The 17,521-nt window shown below is 38.9% G+C and overlaps 1 protein-coding gene across 4 annotated transcripts in view; it reads right to left on the reverse strand.

Moving 5' to 3' along the window:
• LOC146005271 (uncharacterized) overlaps positions 1-17,521 on the reverse strand; it is a 544,895-nt gene that overhangs the window by 51,503 nt on the left and 475,871 nt on the right. For all 4 annotated transcript variants that reach the window (XM_083144386.1, XM_083144385.1, XM_083144388.1 and 1 more), the window contains 2 exons: positions 14,479-15,982; positions 11,584-11,678 (listed from right to left, as the gene is read on the reverse strand). In XM_083144386.1, coding sequence (XP_083000512.1) covers positions 11,584-11,678; positions 14,479-15,982 — 1,599 coding nt within the window. The remainder of the gene's footprint in view (positions 1-11,583; positions 11,679-14,478; positions 15,983-17,521) is intronic.

Here is a 17,521-nt window from a genome sequence, read left to right on the forward strand (position 1 = left end):
CCTCGTCCGGGCGAAAACTTTATCTTGACCCGCCCCTGAGTAACTCTCCTAACACATTTTCGTGGACACTCCTCTAAATTCTTGTTGAAACACTTAATTTACGATGATAATTTCAGTGCTGAATTTAGCTGCACGCCCATGAGCGTCGCCAGAAATTTTTACAAGGGGGGGGGGGTTCAGGCCAATGATAAAAACTCAATAGTAGAAATAATAATAATAATAATAATAATACAAATAGATAAAATATAGTTATTATACAATAATAATTATAAACTAATAAAAATAAAATTCCAAAGTATTATTATTATTATTATTATTTAGACAACTGTTATTTCACTTTTTTCTACATTTCATACAGTTGCACTGAAATTCACAGTCATTGTATTTTGTTATTAACATTTTGCATACCTCATTCAAGAAAAGGCTGTAAAAGTTAGGGGGAAATTTTGCTCATAAGGTTTACGTTGTGTGACCTCTCATCTAAAACTATAAGTTTTGTAATTTTGATAACTGCGAAACATCTGTTTTCTTGGATCAAATGCTCGAATATGAAAATAAATCTGGTTCCTGTATTTTTAATTCATTTTTTCTTGATCTAACGAAGTTTTTATTTTGATTATTCTGTTTTGAATACGAACTAAATGAACTCTATTTCCGTAATTAACAATAAAAATAACACGCTTTCCGATTTTTTTGTAACTTGAAATGAGTCGGACGGATCTGTTCGACTCCCCTTCCCGACACTCATGTGCACAGTCCCTTTAGAATGACCCCATCCTCAAATTTGAAAATCATGGACAAACTCTTGTCCGTATTCACTCAAAAGAAGCGACAAAAATAATAGATACTCGTGGTACGTTTAATAGAAAATTTGAAATCGCACGAGGCATTCCAAGGAAGACCAAGTGGATGCACTCTCCTCCTGCCTTTTTGCTTATTTTGAAAAGAATTTTGTCCTCGGTGCGTGATACACCAGGGGTCAAAGAACATGGCAGGAATGCAGGGAAAATGCCCGAAGACTTCGATGTCGTTCTTCCTTTTTATTGCCCGGAGATCCATGTTTTCCTTTTAGGGTAAGAACGTGCATATGAAACGCACGCAGGGTTCCAGGAATTTCTCTTCTTTCGCATTTATTTTCCTTTTTCCCTCAACCTGCTCGTTTTCCTTTCCTACAACCGCCTTTTTATCTTTTTCGAAGCACGAAGCACACACGAAAACTGTACCTTGGCGATTGAGTGCACGTAGCATGCACAGCTTCACCTGCCACATCCGTGTGAGGGCTTTACTCCTGTCAAAATCATGAACAGTAGCAGCGTCTACTACACATATTTTCCGGGAGGGGAATATCCATCGGGGGTCCAGGCTCGTAGCAGGGGGTAGACTAGGAGGGTTGAAGCCTAAGGCCCGCTTTAGGCGAAAGCAGTTTCCTTAGCATTTTTTTTTTAGCATTTGTGCCATGACCAAATTGCTAACGTTTAAAGTGAAAAATCTTATGGCTTTTCAGATGCCATGGCATTTCTGCGGGATAGAACCTATTTCCGTAGCATAACCAATCAGAAGCTACCTCTAGGTCACGAGAGCAGGTGTAATGGCGGCCGCTTGAGATGTAAACAATGTATCACTTCATATTTTTAAAACCCGATAACTATTCAACCGAGAGGAATAACGTTTCGTATAAAACGTTATTAGGTACAAAACAATGGCGCTGATTAAATACATACTTTACAACGTTTACTGTACACGTATGAAAGAATGTTTTAGTTGTTTCAAATGTAAACACAGTCCCCTCAGCATAGATGGTGTAACTCGACCTGCCTTTCATGCTGTACATGTTATACATTGTAATCGCAAAAGCTAGCCGACATGTTCCATGAAATGCTACCGTATAAAGTGCTATCTGCTATAAGATTTTTGGAAGCATTTACTTAGCATTTATGCTAGCAAAAATGTTAAAGGAAATGCTTTGGTCTAAAGCCGGCTTAAGGCACCATTCAAAGCTAGAACTGCTAGAATTTTCTGATTGCCAAAGTAGTAGTAATGTTATTGATTGATTGATTTGGTGCTTTAAGTCCACTTTATGCTCAGTAAGGCTAATCGGGATTGGACCTACAGTTTAAAGTGGGATCCGAACCATTATGTGCCTCCACCGGGAATCGAACCCGGGACCCCTTGATTACAAGGCGAGGACGCTACCACTGCGCCATCGGGGAGGCCTCTAGTAGTAATTTTATGTTTTTAAAGATGTTCTTCTTCAGACACTACGACATACTGAAATATTCTTAAATATGCTCAAACTCGTTTCTTAATCAGAAGTGCAAACTAAATATAACATATATATTGTTTTTAACTAGTTTTTCTACAAAATATCGGTGCTTGGTAGTGCGGGGGGAGGGGGGGCACAATCCTGTCCAGGGCGCCAAAAAATGTAGGTATGGGCTGTGGGGATAATTTTCCCCTCCCTGGAAAGGAAGTGAGCATGGATTATAGCCATAAAGATTACGTTGTGTGACCTCTATAAATATAATTTACTTAATTCTGAACACCTATGAAACCACTTATTATTTGGAATTAATGTTAATTAAGAATTTTGGTTGAATTTGCTCAAAGTTTCAAAGCACTGCATATAACATTTTACACTTTATTTATTATTATTATATCTAACGCACTTTTAGTTTGGTAGACTACCAACCCAGGGCACACCGCTGATCACGTCGGGCATATCATAGCGACAGCCACTCTCATTTTTTAACGTCGGCGCGCTGCTTGGTATCTTGCTCATTCCAAACAATGAAGAAAAAGCAAGGCAGCCTGGTCATAAAGAAGGAACGCAAGGACTGGGGTGAAGGGGGGGGGGGGAAGGGTGCTCTCAGCTGTGAAGGATGAATCACTCCTTGCGGCAGAAGGGAACCACTCCAAGAATCCACGGAGCATTGCAGTGAATCATAGCACCCGACCTTGAACTCCCGTCTTGCCCTTGGATCAACAGCTATGTTGGGGTATAACCTAAAAGCATCACCAGCAGCCCTCCAGTACGAATTTTTGGTTAATTGGGTGCTAAACCGTACCGTTGGAGCGGTTTGATTTAAAAAACTGGACCCTTACTTAGGTAAAGTTGGAAATTAGCAATTAAGAATATTTAACATAATGACTTCGTTCTTGCAACTCTCAAAATTATCTCCCTGCTATTAAATTTACGACAGTTATCGTGGTCACAAAATGTATGATATAAACGAGGGTTGTTCACTAAGTTTTGGCTCCTGGCCTATAACTTTTTTATTGAGTGAGAGAAGCTTATGAATTTACATTTAAATAAAAGTTTAGAATGTCTGCTCTCAGAGGATTTTATGTTTGAGATAGTGCCACTGCCGTGGGAGCAGTGGCTTGAAAGATGTCGCACTACGTGGACGTACGGTTCAAGAAGCGTGCTGTGATTGAATTTCCGACTACGGAAGATGTTCCACCTATCGAAATCCACCGTCGGTTGCGTGCCTTATATGGGGAAGCATGCGTTGACGTTAGCATGGTTAGGAGATGGGTGCAGAGACTGTACAGACGGACAACTCAGCCACGGCCACTTTAAAGACAAGCACCGCAGTGGATACCACGGTAGTTAAAAGTCTAGGAACCCATAAATTCTAATGGGTTCTATTGGGTTCCGCTGCAGGACCAGAACATTTTTTCTCTCACAATTTAAATTCGGTCCAAGTTGCGTATTGTTTCATTGAAAAAGGTTCCTAGACCGTATTTAAATTCACGAACAATTCATGAATCGAATTGGGGGTGTAAGGGGTACCTTCCACGTATGCGCCCAAAAGTCAACCTCACTTCCACGCAGTACATATAATTTTGTGTGTGTTGTTCTGTTTTTTGTCCTTGTGTGTGCTGAGTGCCCGTTTAAAGCCTCAGCTTTTAACAGAAGTCAGAATATTTTAAGATATTTAGTTATGCAACGATAGATTTGTTAGTAATGGTAAGGGGCTGGCCCCCGTTTAATGTGACGGGTGCAAAATAATTTTTTTTAAAAAAAATAATCGAATTGAAATACTTTAAACATGAAAAGGTTCTTTACGGCCTAGAACCTAATTACACTTGCTGATTTTCTCTTCTGGGCGGGAATTGAATTTATTTGCAATTCCTGGGAAATTAACAACCCTGGGATTATTAAAGATCCAGAAATCCATACATTCTAGAATGCGCGTCAAATCTCCTGCATATGGCGATAGCCAATAGCAGCGCACTGCAGCGGTGCCATGTCGAAATCTCGCACGGAAAAGACAGCGTGGTTGAGCGAAACGCCTTGTCAAGGAGAGCACGGCAACGCCGCACGTCTGTGATTCGCTGGTTCTGTTCAGCCGTCCAAGGCCATATGCAGGAGATTTGACGCGCACTCTAATCGATTCTATTGGGTTCCGAAACACGACGGTAGCCTTTTTACTCGCACAATTTAAATTCGATCCAAGTTGCGTATTGTTTCTCTGAAAAAGGTTCTTGGAACTATTTAAATTGATCCGGAAAAAAAAGGTTCCTGAACCGTATTTAAATAGATCCGGAAATAAATATTCCTGGACCGTATTTAAATTGACCTGGAAAAAAGGTTCCTGGACCGAATTGAAATACTTTACTGATAAAAAGGTTCTTTACGGTCCAGAATCCATTTACGCTTGCTGATTTTCTCTCCTGGACCGGAATTGAATTTATTTAAAATTCCTAGACCTTTAACAACCCTCTGCCCACTCGAGAAATGGTGGCACGTGTTGAACTGATTCAACTGATTCGTGGTAATCGTCGCATTAAGCAGAGGGAGATCGTAGACATTCTGGGCATATGCTTGAAACAGTGAATCACATAATCAACAACGAACTTAGGTTAAAAAAAAGTATGTACCAGGTGGGTCCCTCGTCAGCTGACAAACGCCAGGCAACCTGAAGGGTATTGACGCAGGTGGGGACTACATCGAAAAGTGGTTACCCTTTAAAAGAGGATATTCCAAACTTTCATTTGAATGTAAAATCATAAACTTCCCTCACTCAATAAAAAGGTTATAGCACAGGAGGCAAGACGTATTTAACAACCTACGTATTCCCAAGTTCGTATTACCAAATTGTATCTCGTTATACTAACAAAGCCAGTCTGACTTAGGACCGTCCCCACTTCAGGATAAATATCGAGCGACTTTACTTTGGAATCGTGTGAGAGCTTTCTTATCCTCAGTTCCCAACAGAATTAGAAACAGTCTTTAAAAAACTCAAGTCCTTTCAACTACCGATCAGAGATGAAAAGCACATTATCCAACTGAAGACAGGAAAATGAAGAAGCGCAATACGTGTTTGATTGTCAACTGCCTTTCTCTACATACGTCTATGGGCTCGTTCCGAAAGTCGAAAGCGTTAAACGAGCTATGGCCACAGGCCGTTCCGCAAGTCCTGTCGTGAACTTGGTGAACTTCGTTTAAGACGATTTTCGTGTGATGTGTGAAGTTCTTTCTCGCACGAAACGCACGGACGGGGAGGCTGGTTTGTTGTTAAAATCGTCTGCTACTTACAGACAATGCGTGTGCATGATAGCTTCAACTTGCACTAGTTCGGAAAATACAATTTGAAAAGAGAGAGATGAAGCAACATGCACAAAATGAGTCTCCGCCAGTGTTGCCACAATCTCTTGACACAATTTCCCTCTGCAAGGGGCAAAATTTCCCTTTTTCGTCTAATTTTTCCCTTCAACTCAGAAATCATGTTTAATAATAATAAGTAGTAGCTAGCGTTTTTATTGGTCCATGTTCGTATAAACGAAAAATGTTAAACAATTCTGAAATCTTACATAATCAGGCCAGGCCCATAAAGGTTTAAACTCAATGAAGTGGAAATACGAAGTGAAAAAAAAAAATATTGTGAATGTGGTTGGTTGGTTGATTTGGTGTTGTAAGTCCACTTTGTGCACAGTAAGGCTAATCGGGACTGGACCTACAGTTTAAAGTGGTATCTGAACCACTATGTGCCTCCACCGGGTATCGAACCCGGGACCCCTTGATTACAAGGCAACGACGCTACCACTGCGCCATCGGGGAGGATTTATTGTGAATGTGGAAGTAGATCTTAATATAATGTTTTTTATTCAGTCTGATATCTTCAAATTTCCCTGAAATTTTCGTATTTTTCATCGAAACTCCCTTTTCCCTTTTGGCTTAAATTCGGTTAGAATTTCCCTTCAGAAAGGGAAATTTCCCTGCGCCTGCGCAGTCGCCTAGAGCGTTCCCTAAGTCTGTAAAATAACTGACTTTCACCTGACTTCTACAGCCTGAAGATAAGAGTGACGTTAGCTCTCGAAAGCTCGGAAACTTTTCCAGAATTGACCTGGTCGATAGCCTGACAGAATTTATTCATCATGGTTTCACCAGGTTCACGAGCCCAGTTATCTTCTTTGAATTCATTCCTTAGGGCAACGCACTCTATAGAAATGATTGACGGGAACATTTCTTATCTATCGAATGCAGAAATTGATAATTATTATTGTTTTATATAAATAGTCGTCCACGTGGGGGCCGATCAAGATAAAATTTTGCCATGGAAAGGTGGATTTTTGGCATTGCCTGCCATACCCTAACTTTCCACCACTCTCAATAAAAAACATGACCAAGTTATATATTTACGGTTTTAACAAGGATAAATAATACCCTTATTTTTTAAAATATTTTTAGTGTTACTGTTAAAGAACACACTTATTGTAAGTATGTATTTATTTAATACATACAAGATAATGATATAAAAATAACATTAATCTCGTAGCTTATTGGTCTCTCTTTTGTTACATGATTTTACAATATACTTATGTATGATATGCACGAGTAGCTTCTATTATGTTTTGTCTACACAAATCGAACTCTTTTAAAAACAAATAGCTTTAGTTACATAATAAAAAATAAAGTTTTGATGCTACTTAAAGAGGAAGCCCTAGTTTGGCGGCCCTGCATCCACGTGTCTACTGTCACTTCATCATATTATCACAGTAGCATACACACACATGTTTGCTGTGCTATATTAACTGTTCAGTGTACTTTTGTAGCATATGTCTGCAGTGTTGTTATGATGTGTGGTGACTACTTTTAAATTACGAATTGTAAATAAGTGGTGATGGCTTTGAAAGTAAATCCGACAATAAATATAGTTTGCAATGGGAAATAAGGCTGTGTTTGAAAGGCACAAAAAACATGCTTGAAGTATGGTCTTGTCAGAAGTTACATAACCTAGTGCAGATCTACCTGCAGATTGCAATACTTGATTTTGTACACTTGTTTGTTTGTTCACTTCTTTGAAAATCATGGAAGTCGAAATTCAGCCAGGTGTTGGTTGTAGTTCTTCTATTGCGTGGAAATGTACGTTTAAGAAATTTGTAAAATGCTATGTGATTTCTATGGGGGAAAATAACTGTTTACAACATGGGAAAAATGACATGTTCTTACTGAGTTTTATCTACTGATTGTGTTACATGCTGCAGCCGAAGTGTAATTTGAAAGATTTTCACTTCCAGTCTAAGGCCAGTGTTGCCCAACAGACGAAACATTAGTCTGTCTCATCTCAAAAATATTTGTTTGTCTCGTCTCATCTCGTAAAAATAATGCAGGATATCATGCCAACAAAAGTTAGTCTATAAAGCAAGCATTCACGGTGCATGTGCGAACAACAGACCCGAGGCAACACATTCAGAGAAAGCACTAATCCGAACAACACACAACTGACAAGCAACATGTGCAGCTTGTTGCGTTGCTTTGGTTTGAAAGGTTTCATCTAAGGGCAATTTTAGACAGAAACGACGAGTGGCACGCAGCAAATGCCACTTGGGAACGAGCCAATCAACAGCACATTTCACAACATAGTGGCATGACAGGCTGCACAAGCTGCTTGGTGAAATCCTCAAGCGACATGTGTTGTGTGGTGCTTGTCACTTTGGTGTGAAACCTCCATAAGGGAGCTTTCAGACTGAAATGAAAGCCGACAAAGACAACAAGATTCAATATATTATAGAGCGACCACAAACAAAAGAACCTTTGGCCAAAAGCCTTCGTGCATCGTCCCCTCCATCCGTTCAACTCAGACCATAAGAAAGCCTGCTGCACTCTATCCTTCTCCTTCACGTGCGAGTATGATGCACAGGACACGCGATTCTGCTCAGGTCCTTTGGCCTGTAATTTCACTACAGAAAATGGTCCAGTTCAAACGATGCGTACTGCTTGTTGTGTCGCTTCAGTTCGGATGGTTGCAAATATTACTGAGGGTTCATTTCCAATCAACAGGCACTGTGCGAATTAAGCTTTTTGCTTTGGGGGGGGGGGATACCCACTCAATGGCATTTTAGTGAGTGATTTCAATTTGAGAGGTCTTTTCTTTTACAGGGTGCATGGTAATTCTTTTACAAGTCATTAAACTAAAATATTGCCTTGCAGTTCTTTCTAAGTACATTAGAACATTCGTTCTAACCTAGGTCATTAATCTTATGATAAAATTTATGTGTAATTTAGAAAAATTAATATATTTACATTCTAAGAAAGCCCAAACTCATACACAAAAAGAGCTATTGAACTAATAACACCGAAAACCTGACCAAATTTCTATTGTCAAATTAAAATTAATGTCAGTCAAGCCTACCTACAAGTTTCTTGTGAACACTTTCATACATGTAAAATATCAGAACTATGCCATGAAAACCTTAGTGAAAAACAGCCTTCTATTGGCCCGATGAGGTTGGTCATTTGCGGAATAGTGTCCTGCTTTAATCCATAGGGATGCATATTTTTAGGCAGGGAAATATTTGACAACTGGACCAGTAATAGTCACGAATGGTTTTTTTAATTATGTCACATAGTTAAGAAAGGGTATGCTTTGAATTTCATTTTCTTTGAGGGGGATAAGAACATCCCTGGTGGGGATAAAAATAATTTTCCTTTGCTAGGTAAAAAGTTTGCATGTTGGGGGGGATCCCCGGCATGTTGCCTGTCGCAAGTTGGAAGCTGGCTCAGCTTTGACCTCAATTAGAAACCTGTATCTGACATTGGGCGGACCAATGCAGGTCATGCACAATGTTCAAGGGAATACACTCCTCGCTCAAAGCTGTATCTAGTTCGGAAAGTCTGGCTGGAGGTGGAAATCTAGAACACACTCTGGCCACCCTCAAAATGCTCCCCAAATGTTCAATTATGTTACGATCATTCAAATAAGCAAGTCAGATGAGATGTTCCACCTCATCAAACCATGCTTTGAGGGACCAAGCAGTGTTTGATTTGATTTGGTTTATTTTAATTCGCGTTTTGTGCCTCTTGGCTAATTTACGAAGATGGGGATGAGTGATGAAATGATGAAATTGATGAATGGACATTCACAAACAACCAAGCCCGACCGGGATTCGAACCCGGGACCCTTGGCGTCGCAGCGCGATGTGCTAACCACTCGGCCACAGGGTCGGGCAGGACCAAGCAGTGTGAATGGGGATTTGTCATCTTGGAACATATATCGTCCGCCAGGGAACAGTCTGGATATGTTTGCACAGAATGCTGAGATATTTCTCTACTGTGATCATTCCATGGAGAACTACAAGTGGTCCATGACCACACCAAGATATCGCACCCCACACCATCACAGAATCCACTCCATACTTAACAATAGGAAGGAGGCAATCAACACGAAAGACTTCTGCAAACGTTCTTCACACCCAACACACCTGGTGGTCTGGAATAATGTAAATGCAGATTCATCAGACCAGACCAGACCCACTGTTGTTGTGTCCAATCTCTGTGCTCTCGGCAACATTTTTAGACACTACACAGTATTGCACATTGTCATCAATGGTTTTAGAATAGCTGTTTTGCAATGAATGTTCCCAGTATGTAGTTCATGTTGGAGAGTTTTAGTTGATTCAGGGTCCTGGAGATGGGAGTTAATCTCGGAGGTCAAGTACCCTGAAATTTGATACCCTCGAACAGAAGTGAGTACACAAACAATGCTTGAGTTGCTTCAGAATTAGTTTGTACTGTGCTATTGGTGGTGGTACATGTTGTTGAAATTGTCTGGCCTGGCTATGTGCCACCACACTACTGCAATTGGGGGTGGATGTGGTATGCCCCCCCCCTCTTCACTGGAAGGTAAGACAACATTCTCTGCCCATTCCCTTGATTTGTCCGGCATTGAATTCAACTCACATTCAATGCTGAGTATCAGCATAAAATATCACTGGCTGTGAATAATTTTTAAGTATCCCTCAAGCAATATAATACTAATTCTGAGAGTTCATTATCATGGCCAGGTCTCGTTCTTAATCACATTTTGAGCTGAAGTGGATGAGGAAAGCCATCAAATTTCCATCACATGTTGCTGCCCTAAACACTAGGCACCCTCTTCCAGAATTTCTCCTACACTGAGATTGAGGTACAGGCTTGACCAAGTGAAAGACTGAATACCTTCATAGAGAGACTTGCCAACTTTAAGAAATGAAATTTCGGGAGGTTTCATTACAGCCTACAACCTCTAGATGAAAATGTGGAAGACTAACGTCCTGAATATCAGCTGTTATCTGTTTATGTTCTTGCTACTGTGAATACAAAATCAAATCAACTTGAGCAAAACAACCTAGCTACCACAATTTGTAAGTCAAGAAAAGAAAATTATAAAAAATAAATAATATATAATACACTTTATCAAAAATACTTGGCAGCAGTCTCTATATTACACTTCAAACTCGTTCATTTTCTATAACTAACCAAACAAACTTTTCTACACATCAGTGAATGTGAACTTTTCTTTTCTCACCACTCCATTCATTTCTCCCTCCCCCCCCCCTTACTTAACAATTGACTCATTTTTAACGAGTCTTTAAAATAATATTGTGAAGTTTAATTGTTTGGTTTGCCAAAATACATTTTTTCGATTGGCAAATGCATACCAAATGAAAATTAAAAGATAATAATAAACTTAATATAATAAAAATATAATATTAAATCTTCATTGTTCTGGGAGATAACGAAGATTATCTGGGAGACAATTCCGGGAGACTCCGGCCATACTGGGAGGGTAGGCACGCCTATTCATAGGCCTGCTTTCATTATAAGTTTGAGAATGTGTAGCCTTAAGGCAAAAGTAAAGATAGAGCTTACCCGTTTGAATATACAGAGTCTCGATCCTCACAACCTTAAACACATCTCTCTTCCTCGTTTTTGCTTCCCCTCGGATATGGTCTGATCCTCTTTCATCATTGCCCTGCATTTTGTTCCATCTTACCACTTCCGTCTTCCTCAATCTCAACCAAGCTCACCCCAGCAGGACTGGATATTTCCCTCTCATCGTATTCAAGTTGACAGATTCATACCAGCACTGACAAGACATTCCACGAAATCTTCACTGTTTTGATTACACCAGCTGCCTTAAAATTAAATCTTTTAATTTTAAAATTGACGGACTGCTCTGGAAATCAGCAAGGCGATTAAATATGGTGAATTTATAACCTAATGCATGGAAGAGATTTTTTTTTCATTCATGAAATTCAAATTACACAAAAGTATACAATTTTTGCTGGAATAAAATGAAGAAAAAATGCACTTACCTTTTGCTTATTTTCGTCTGCAACTTCATTTTCTGGTGAGTTTAGTGACAGTTCAATGTCTGCTTCACTCAGCACACCTATAGCAACTGGTGAACCTGAGATGAAAGTAAAATAATATTATAATGGGGGTAAAAATAAATTAAAATACAATGCAGCAAAACATTATATTAAAGTATATATATATATTTTTTAATTTTAAAGTTTGGTGATATAAACTGAAGGGATGATTTTTTTTATAATGTGGTATTGGATTTTGTTACTCATAGAAACCATATTTTTGGAATGTCCATTCGGATAATTTAGTGATACATGTATGTAGTAACACTGATGCGACTCCCAGTAAATCTGATCTACGAGAATCTGAATCACATTAGCACAAGGTGCAAGACATAATCACATCACAAGACGTTATGCAGAATAGTCTTTGTTCAAACAGGCCTGGTCACACTATACATGGGGAAGAGAGATCTTGCATCCACATGTGGGCTGCAGAGCGAGCAGTGATACTGTAGCACTGCAAGAGGGGTGGAAACGAAGGATACTTCATCAGTCACGATCATGCAGTGAGAAACGTCTCATCATGGGATTTGTAATTGTGCAGTGTAGCATTGTGAACGTAGCAAGAGAAACAGAAGGTAGTTCTGTGACAAGAAGGTACCGCTCAATGCAAGTGGCTCCATCATTCCCCTGGTACTTACTAGTATAGTGTGCTAGCAGGAAGCTTGCACTGTCTGCATGATTTGTAGTGTGATATCTATTTACATCAGACTATTTGATGGTAAACGAAAAAAATAGGGCTTCCCGGATGGTATAGTGGTAACGCCATTGCCTTGTAATCAAGGTGTCCCAGGTTTGATCTCTGTTAGACACACACTGCATTGTGGTTCGGATTGCACTTTAATTGTAGGTCCAGTCCAGATTAGCCTATCTGAGCATAATGTGGACTTAATAATAATAATAATAATAATAATAATAATAAAAAACTCGACTTTGGCGATGACTTCAAGCTTTGTAAAGAAAATACTGTATAATGCCTCTTGCTCCAAACAATTCTCAAATCTCGATTGAAGATGTAATTAGAGGTAATGCTCTATCCACTTAATCTATCCGAGAGGAAACTCTATTTCATAGATATCATACTGAGACTAATGATTAATTATTTTATGTATAAACATCAGTACTTGAAGCTTATGTAACAAACGGCAATCATGCAACATGTTTTTGTCAAATTTATTAGTAAATTATAGGATAAATTGACTAATAAAAACACACACAGCTTCAGTAAATTATACAATCTAACATGCTGTTAATGGTCTAGAATTAAGCATTGGCTTCATTTGTATACCATGCTGGCAGATTTTCAGGTTAATTACCTGATAAAATGGAATTATAATTTCCATTCTTGGGATTCTGAAAGTGAAAATGGAATGGAATGGTAAAAACTGATACTGTGTGATAAAAGTTTTACTACATACTTAATATGTTCAATACTTATACAGTTGTAACTAATGGTTTTTGCAATAGGTCTGTTAGAATACTTTTCAACAGAAAAGATAATTATAAATGTAGTTTCATATTTTCTGATTGCACACTGATATACTAGTAATTTACCTGGATTAGAGTTTTATTAAAATATATGTATTTTCAACTGTGCATTATTATGGCAATCACCTTATAGATAATATATCAAAGACAAAAAATATCAGTATTTCTCAAAAGAAATGAACATGAAGAAATTTTCTTGGGATTATGACCTAGTGGGTCCTAGAAAAGTTACTGAGTTAACAAGAGATAATATCTCTGAAGTTAAGTGTGATGATAGCTCACAAAAGTTTGGAAACGTTACCCAAACTCATCTGGCATACAGCCTGAGAAAATTTCTTCACTATACTGATACTTTCCCAAGAGGAACTTTCATTCCGGAGACACAGACATGTTGAAGGGTCACGTTAGGAGAGGGTGGGTCAGATGCCCCACTATTCATAATAGCATCAAATTTATCTTTCTTTATTAGCTGAACCTCACTAAAAATTGTGAATTTACCTATCCCTGCAGGTGAGGTGAGTTTTTCATTTTATTTTTCTTGTTTTATGTCACTTTTCTGCATCTCAGAGCTCCAAACATGAACAACAAAAGTAGCACACACATAAAGGATAGTCATGATGGAACCCAAACTCCAAACATTTGCTGGGAATAGCATGAGGCATGAGTCAACCACATAATATTTAGCCAAGGAGACACATTGAAAGATGAAAAGGGCATGTGTGAATTGGCAGAGAGAAACAAAGTTTGTAGCCACCAGACAAGGCATTCTTTACTTGTGAGGCAGTTGAGGTTGGTTCCATATGGAAAAGTTCTGAAATTCTGCAAGGACATCAGAAGGAAGGAGAGTCAACAAATGGCTCAGACAGGAGGAGGTATGAAGCGGTATATGAGCAGAAGTTAGATCACTCTTGTTCCAGAAGTAAGAGTTCCTCAGTTCCACCACATAAAGTCTCTACCCTCGGCTGGACTGACCTGTTAATAGCCTGAGAGGTAAGGGGGCTTGTAAAATAAATGGGCTTATGGTCGAGAAAATAAATGTTGGTGGCTATTCTGTCATGACAATCCCCATACATTCCCAAGGTGCGACCTTAATCTGCATGGACAGAAACTTCAACAACATAGCTAATAAATAAGTAATGTTCTCCCTTGCACATGTGAAGGTATCCCATGATCTATGTCTGTCTTGATAGATGTACAAGTTTAGAAACTGCAGCACAAACTCAAATAGTACTGCAATTACTTACTAGGGAAAAGTAAGGTTCACTTCTGACCTTCAACTGCTACTAACAGATATGGCAATAAAAACTTATTTACCATCTAAAGAAAAAGTAAGTTAATAATATTCCTTACCTCCTGAAGGAGTGCTGGACGATGTTTCCTCCGAAGACAAAACACCATATGTGGTAACCATGAAATCTTGGGGTCTAGATTTCTCAGATTGTGGCGAGCGAGTCGTCTCCGCTAGAATTTCATGAACACGCTGTCGCACACTGACACCACGATTCTGCATCAGGTCTACGCTTTTATCACCATCCCCCATTTCTTCTAACAACCTTCCTATCTGGCAACTTGTAGAAAGTGCAAGTTCATCTCTTTTCTTCTTGTATATGCCTACAATTTCACTGGATGCTTCTTTAAGTAACGTGGCTATTAGTCCGTTGGTCAAGCCTTCTTTTTCTATGCTTTTGGAGATCTCGTTCTCCTCGACAATTCTATTTTTCTCTGCTGCTGAAATTTCAGCTTGTGAACTTTCTTTCTCCACAAGAAAGGTCTTATTCAGTTCTCTTTCAGCATTGGAGTGCAGCTCAAGCGTCTCCTCTAAGTGCAGAACAAGAGTTTGTTTCACATTAACGGTATTCCTGAAGGCAGTCACGGATTCCGTAAGAAGCTGGCTGAAGATATCGTTTGTAATTTTGTCTACAATTAATGCCTTGTCTGTTATCTTGTCCTCGGCTTGTGCATCAATAACAGTGCAATCATCTTGTGAATCTAACGGTTTATCCTCCAAAGCAACTGAAGTTATGGAATGAATACTTGCCAGTGAAGTCGAGGTAAAGTCTTCGGAGTATTTCAGCGATTCTGTGTTTTGATCTGGAGTTTCATTTTTCTCAGCATCTTGATATTCTTCTGTGTGAATCAGTTCCTGAATGGATTCTTCTATATTTGTAGGCAGAGTTCTGTTTTCTTGCACCACAACTTCAGCTTGCGATCTGGAATTCTCCGAATATGTTGCATCCTTCTGAACCACTTCATCTGCTTGTATCTGCTCAATAATGGTATCGGTTCTGCTATGGCTATGAACTGATATCTGTTCCGAAATATCCTCATTTATAATAGAAGAGGTGGCAGGATCTTCGTTCTGGGAAAATACATTACTTTCACCTTCTGTATCATCATGATGCACAATGAACGTACTGTTCAAATCATTCCTTTCAAGCTCGTTTTCCTTTGTATCGCGGCTTTCAATTTCACTAACAATACTACTCAGTTTCTTTGGGCTCTCTACGGTTGTTTCCAAACTGGATCCTTGGGACAAGGATTTCTGACTGGAATCTTGACTCTGTTCGTCTGAAACATACTTCTCCGTAACATCGTCCTTTATGCTACTGACTTGAGAACTAGTTTTATTTAAAGTCTTGCTGTCAGTCTGAACTCCTTCGCCTGCTGAAACTGATACTGAAGCTTCACTGCTGCCATCTGTTGTCACAGATGCCTTCTGCTCCTCGTATTTGCGAGCAGAGCTCTTCTCTGCTACTCTAGGCTGCTTTATTTGAGGCTTCACGATGGTCATGGTTGAAAGCTCAAACTCTTGCTCAAGTTCTTGCCTAGCTTGCTGAATGTAAGTGTCATAAGCCTGAAAATTAAGATAAAAATATAATCAGTATTTAAATTCATTTCTTACATTAAAATATGTTATAATATGATCCATTCATCCATCCATCCATTCTGCAAAGTTATCCTAATTTAATGGAAAGATTGGTATTTTCTGGTAAACACACTCATGCCTCTTTTTTGTTTTTTGGACACACTCAACAAATTGCAATATGTACACTTCCAGTGGCACATCAGGTATAAGCAGGTTATTAAACTTATCAGCTGGATACAAACACACAATTATGACATACAGTTTAAACACTGCATCTCAACTGAATTTTATGGCGAAACAGCTCTTTGAGAGCCAAGGCTTACAAAGTGGCTTTTCATTGGGTGATGCATGGTCAATACTAAATTTTGGAGTTCCCATAATGAATCAGACCTGGGACCACTGGCACTAGACTAACAACTTCATTACGCAGGAGCTCTAATAACAGCAACACATACAGCAATTGTTTGCTTCATAATGGACATTTTTATACAGGGCGATTCATATGTAACTAACACATTTCATTCACATTTTATTTCAATAGGAATACATCATAATGTTCCATTCTCACATGATGCAAGACATCCGAGAAATTCATACATTCTCAAGAGAGATTTGGTGGCTTTTGTCCCTATATTGTCTCAGTTGTAAAAATGTAGAACATGATACGATTTTTCATGATGTTTGTTGAGCCATTGAGTTACATTGAGCTGTATCAAGGGCATTTTTAAAAGGATGGTTGCATATGCAATACATCAAATGAGTGCTTGGCGCAGATCCAAAGTGTTTTTGAGGACTGGATAATTTCCTGAAACTTATAGCCACCGAGATTGCCTAACTTGACCCCATCCTTGACTTCTTCATTAAGAAACAAGTATACGTTACACACCCTCTGATATTGGACAAATTGAAGAAGAGACTACAAATGATATCAGCGGTATTGACAACAGCATACTCGAACAAACAAATAGCAACATGGAATGACGAGTCCAGCTGTGCCTTCAGGAAGAGGGAGGACACTTTCAGCATGTAATTTAAAGGTTATTAACCTCCCATATTTATGCTACATTTTACATGTAATAACTTGTTGTTAACTTTATTCTTGTTTGCATACATTGATGATGAAATGTTTTAGTTTTATATGAATTACCCTGTATTATACAGTGACCTCATTTGGTAATTGTGCCACTTGAATGTGTGTGTAGTGGTTGGAACCACGCTGCTTGCCAGCAAAATTAGATGTGCATAACCCCTCAACTCAAGCACATACATTTATTATAATTAAAATGTTTCACAATCACAAGTAACCATGTACTTTAGTCACAGAAGATGTTGCAAATATTTTCATTGTATTGCCACACATTTTCCATATCTTTTAAGAAAGTTTACTTAAAAATCGCCTCCTCACACTCTGCAGGAGTATATTTTCACATAAGAATCCTACATAAAAATTCTTTCTTCTAAAGTGTACTTATGTTGCTCGCATTAGACCAACACTAAGAACACTTATTGGTTCATCACTTATAACCT

Source organism: Lepisma saccharinum, chromosome 23 (genome assembly GCF_977018435.1).
Source record: "Lepisma saccharinum chromosome 23, izLepSacc3.1, whole genome shotgun sequence".
Lineage (NCBI taxonomy): Eukaryota > Metazoa > Arthropoda > Insecta > Zygentoma > Lepismatidae > Lepisma > Lepisma saccharinum.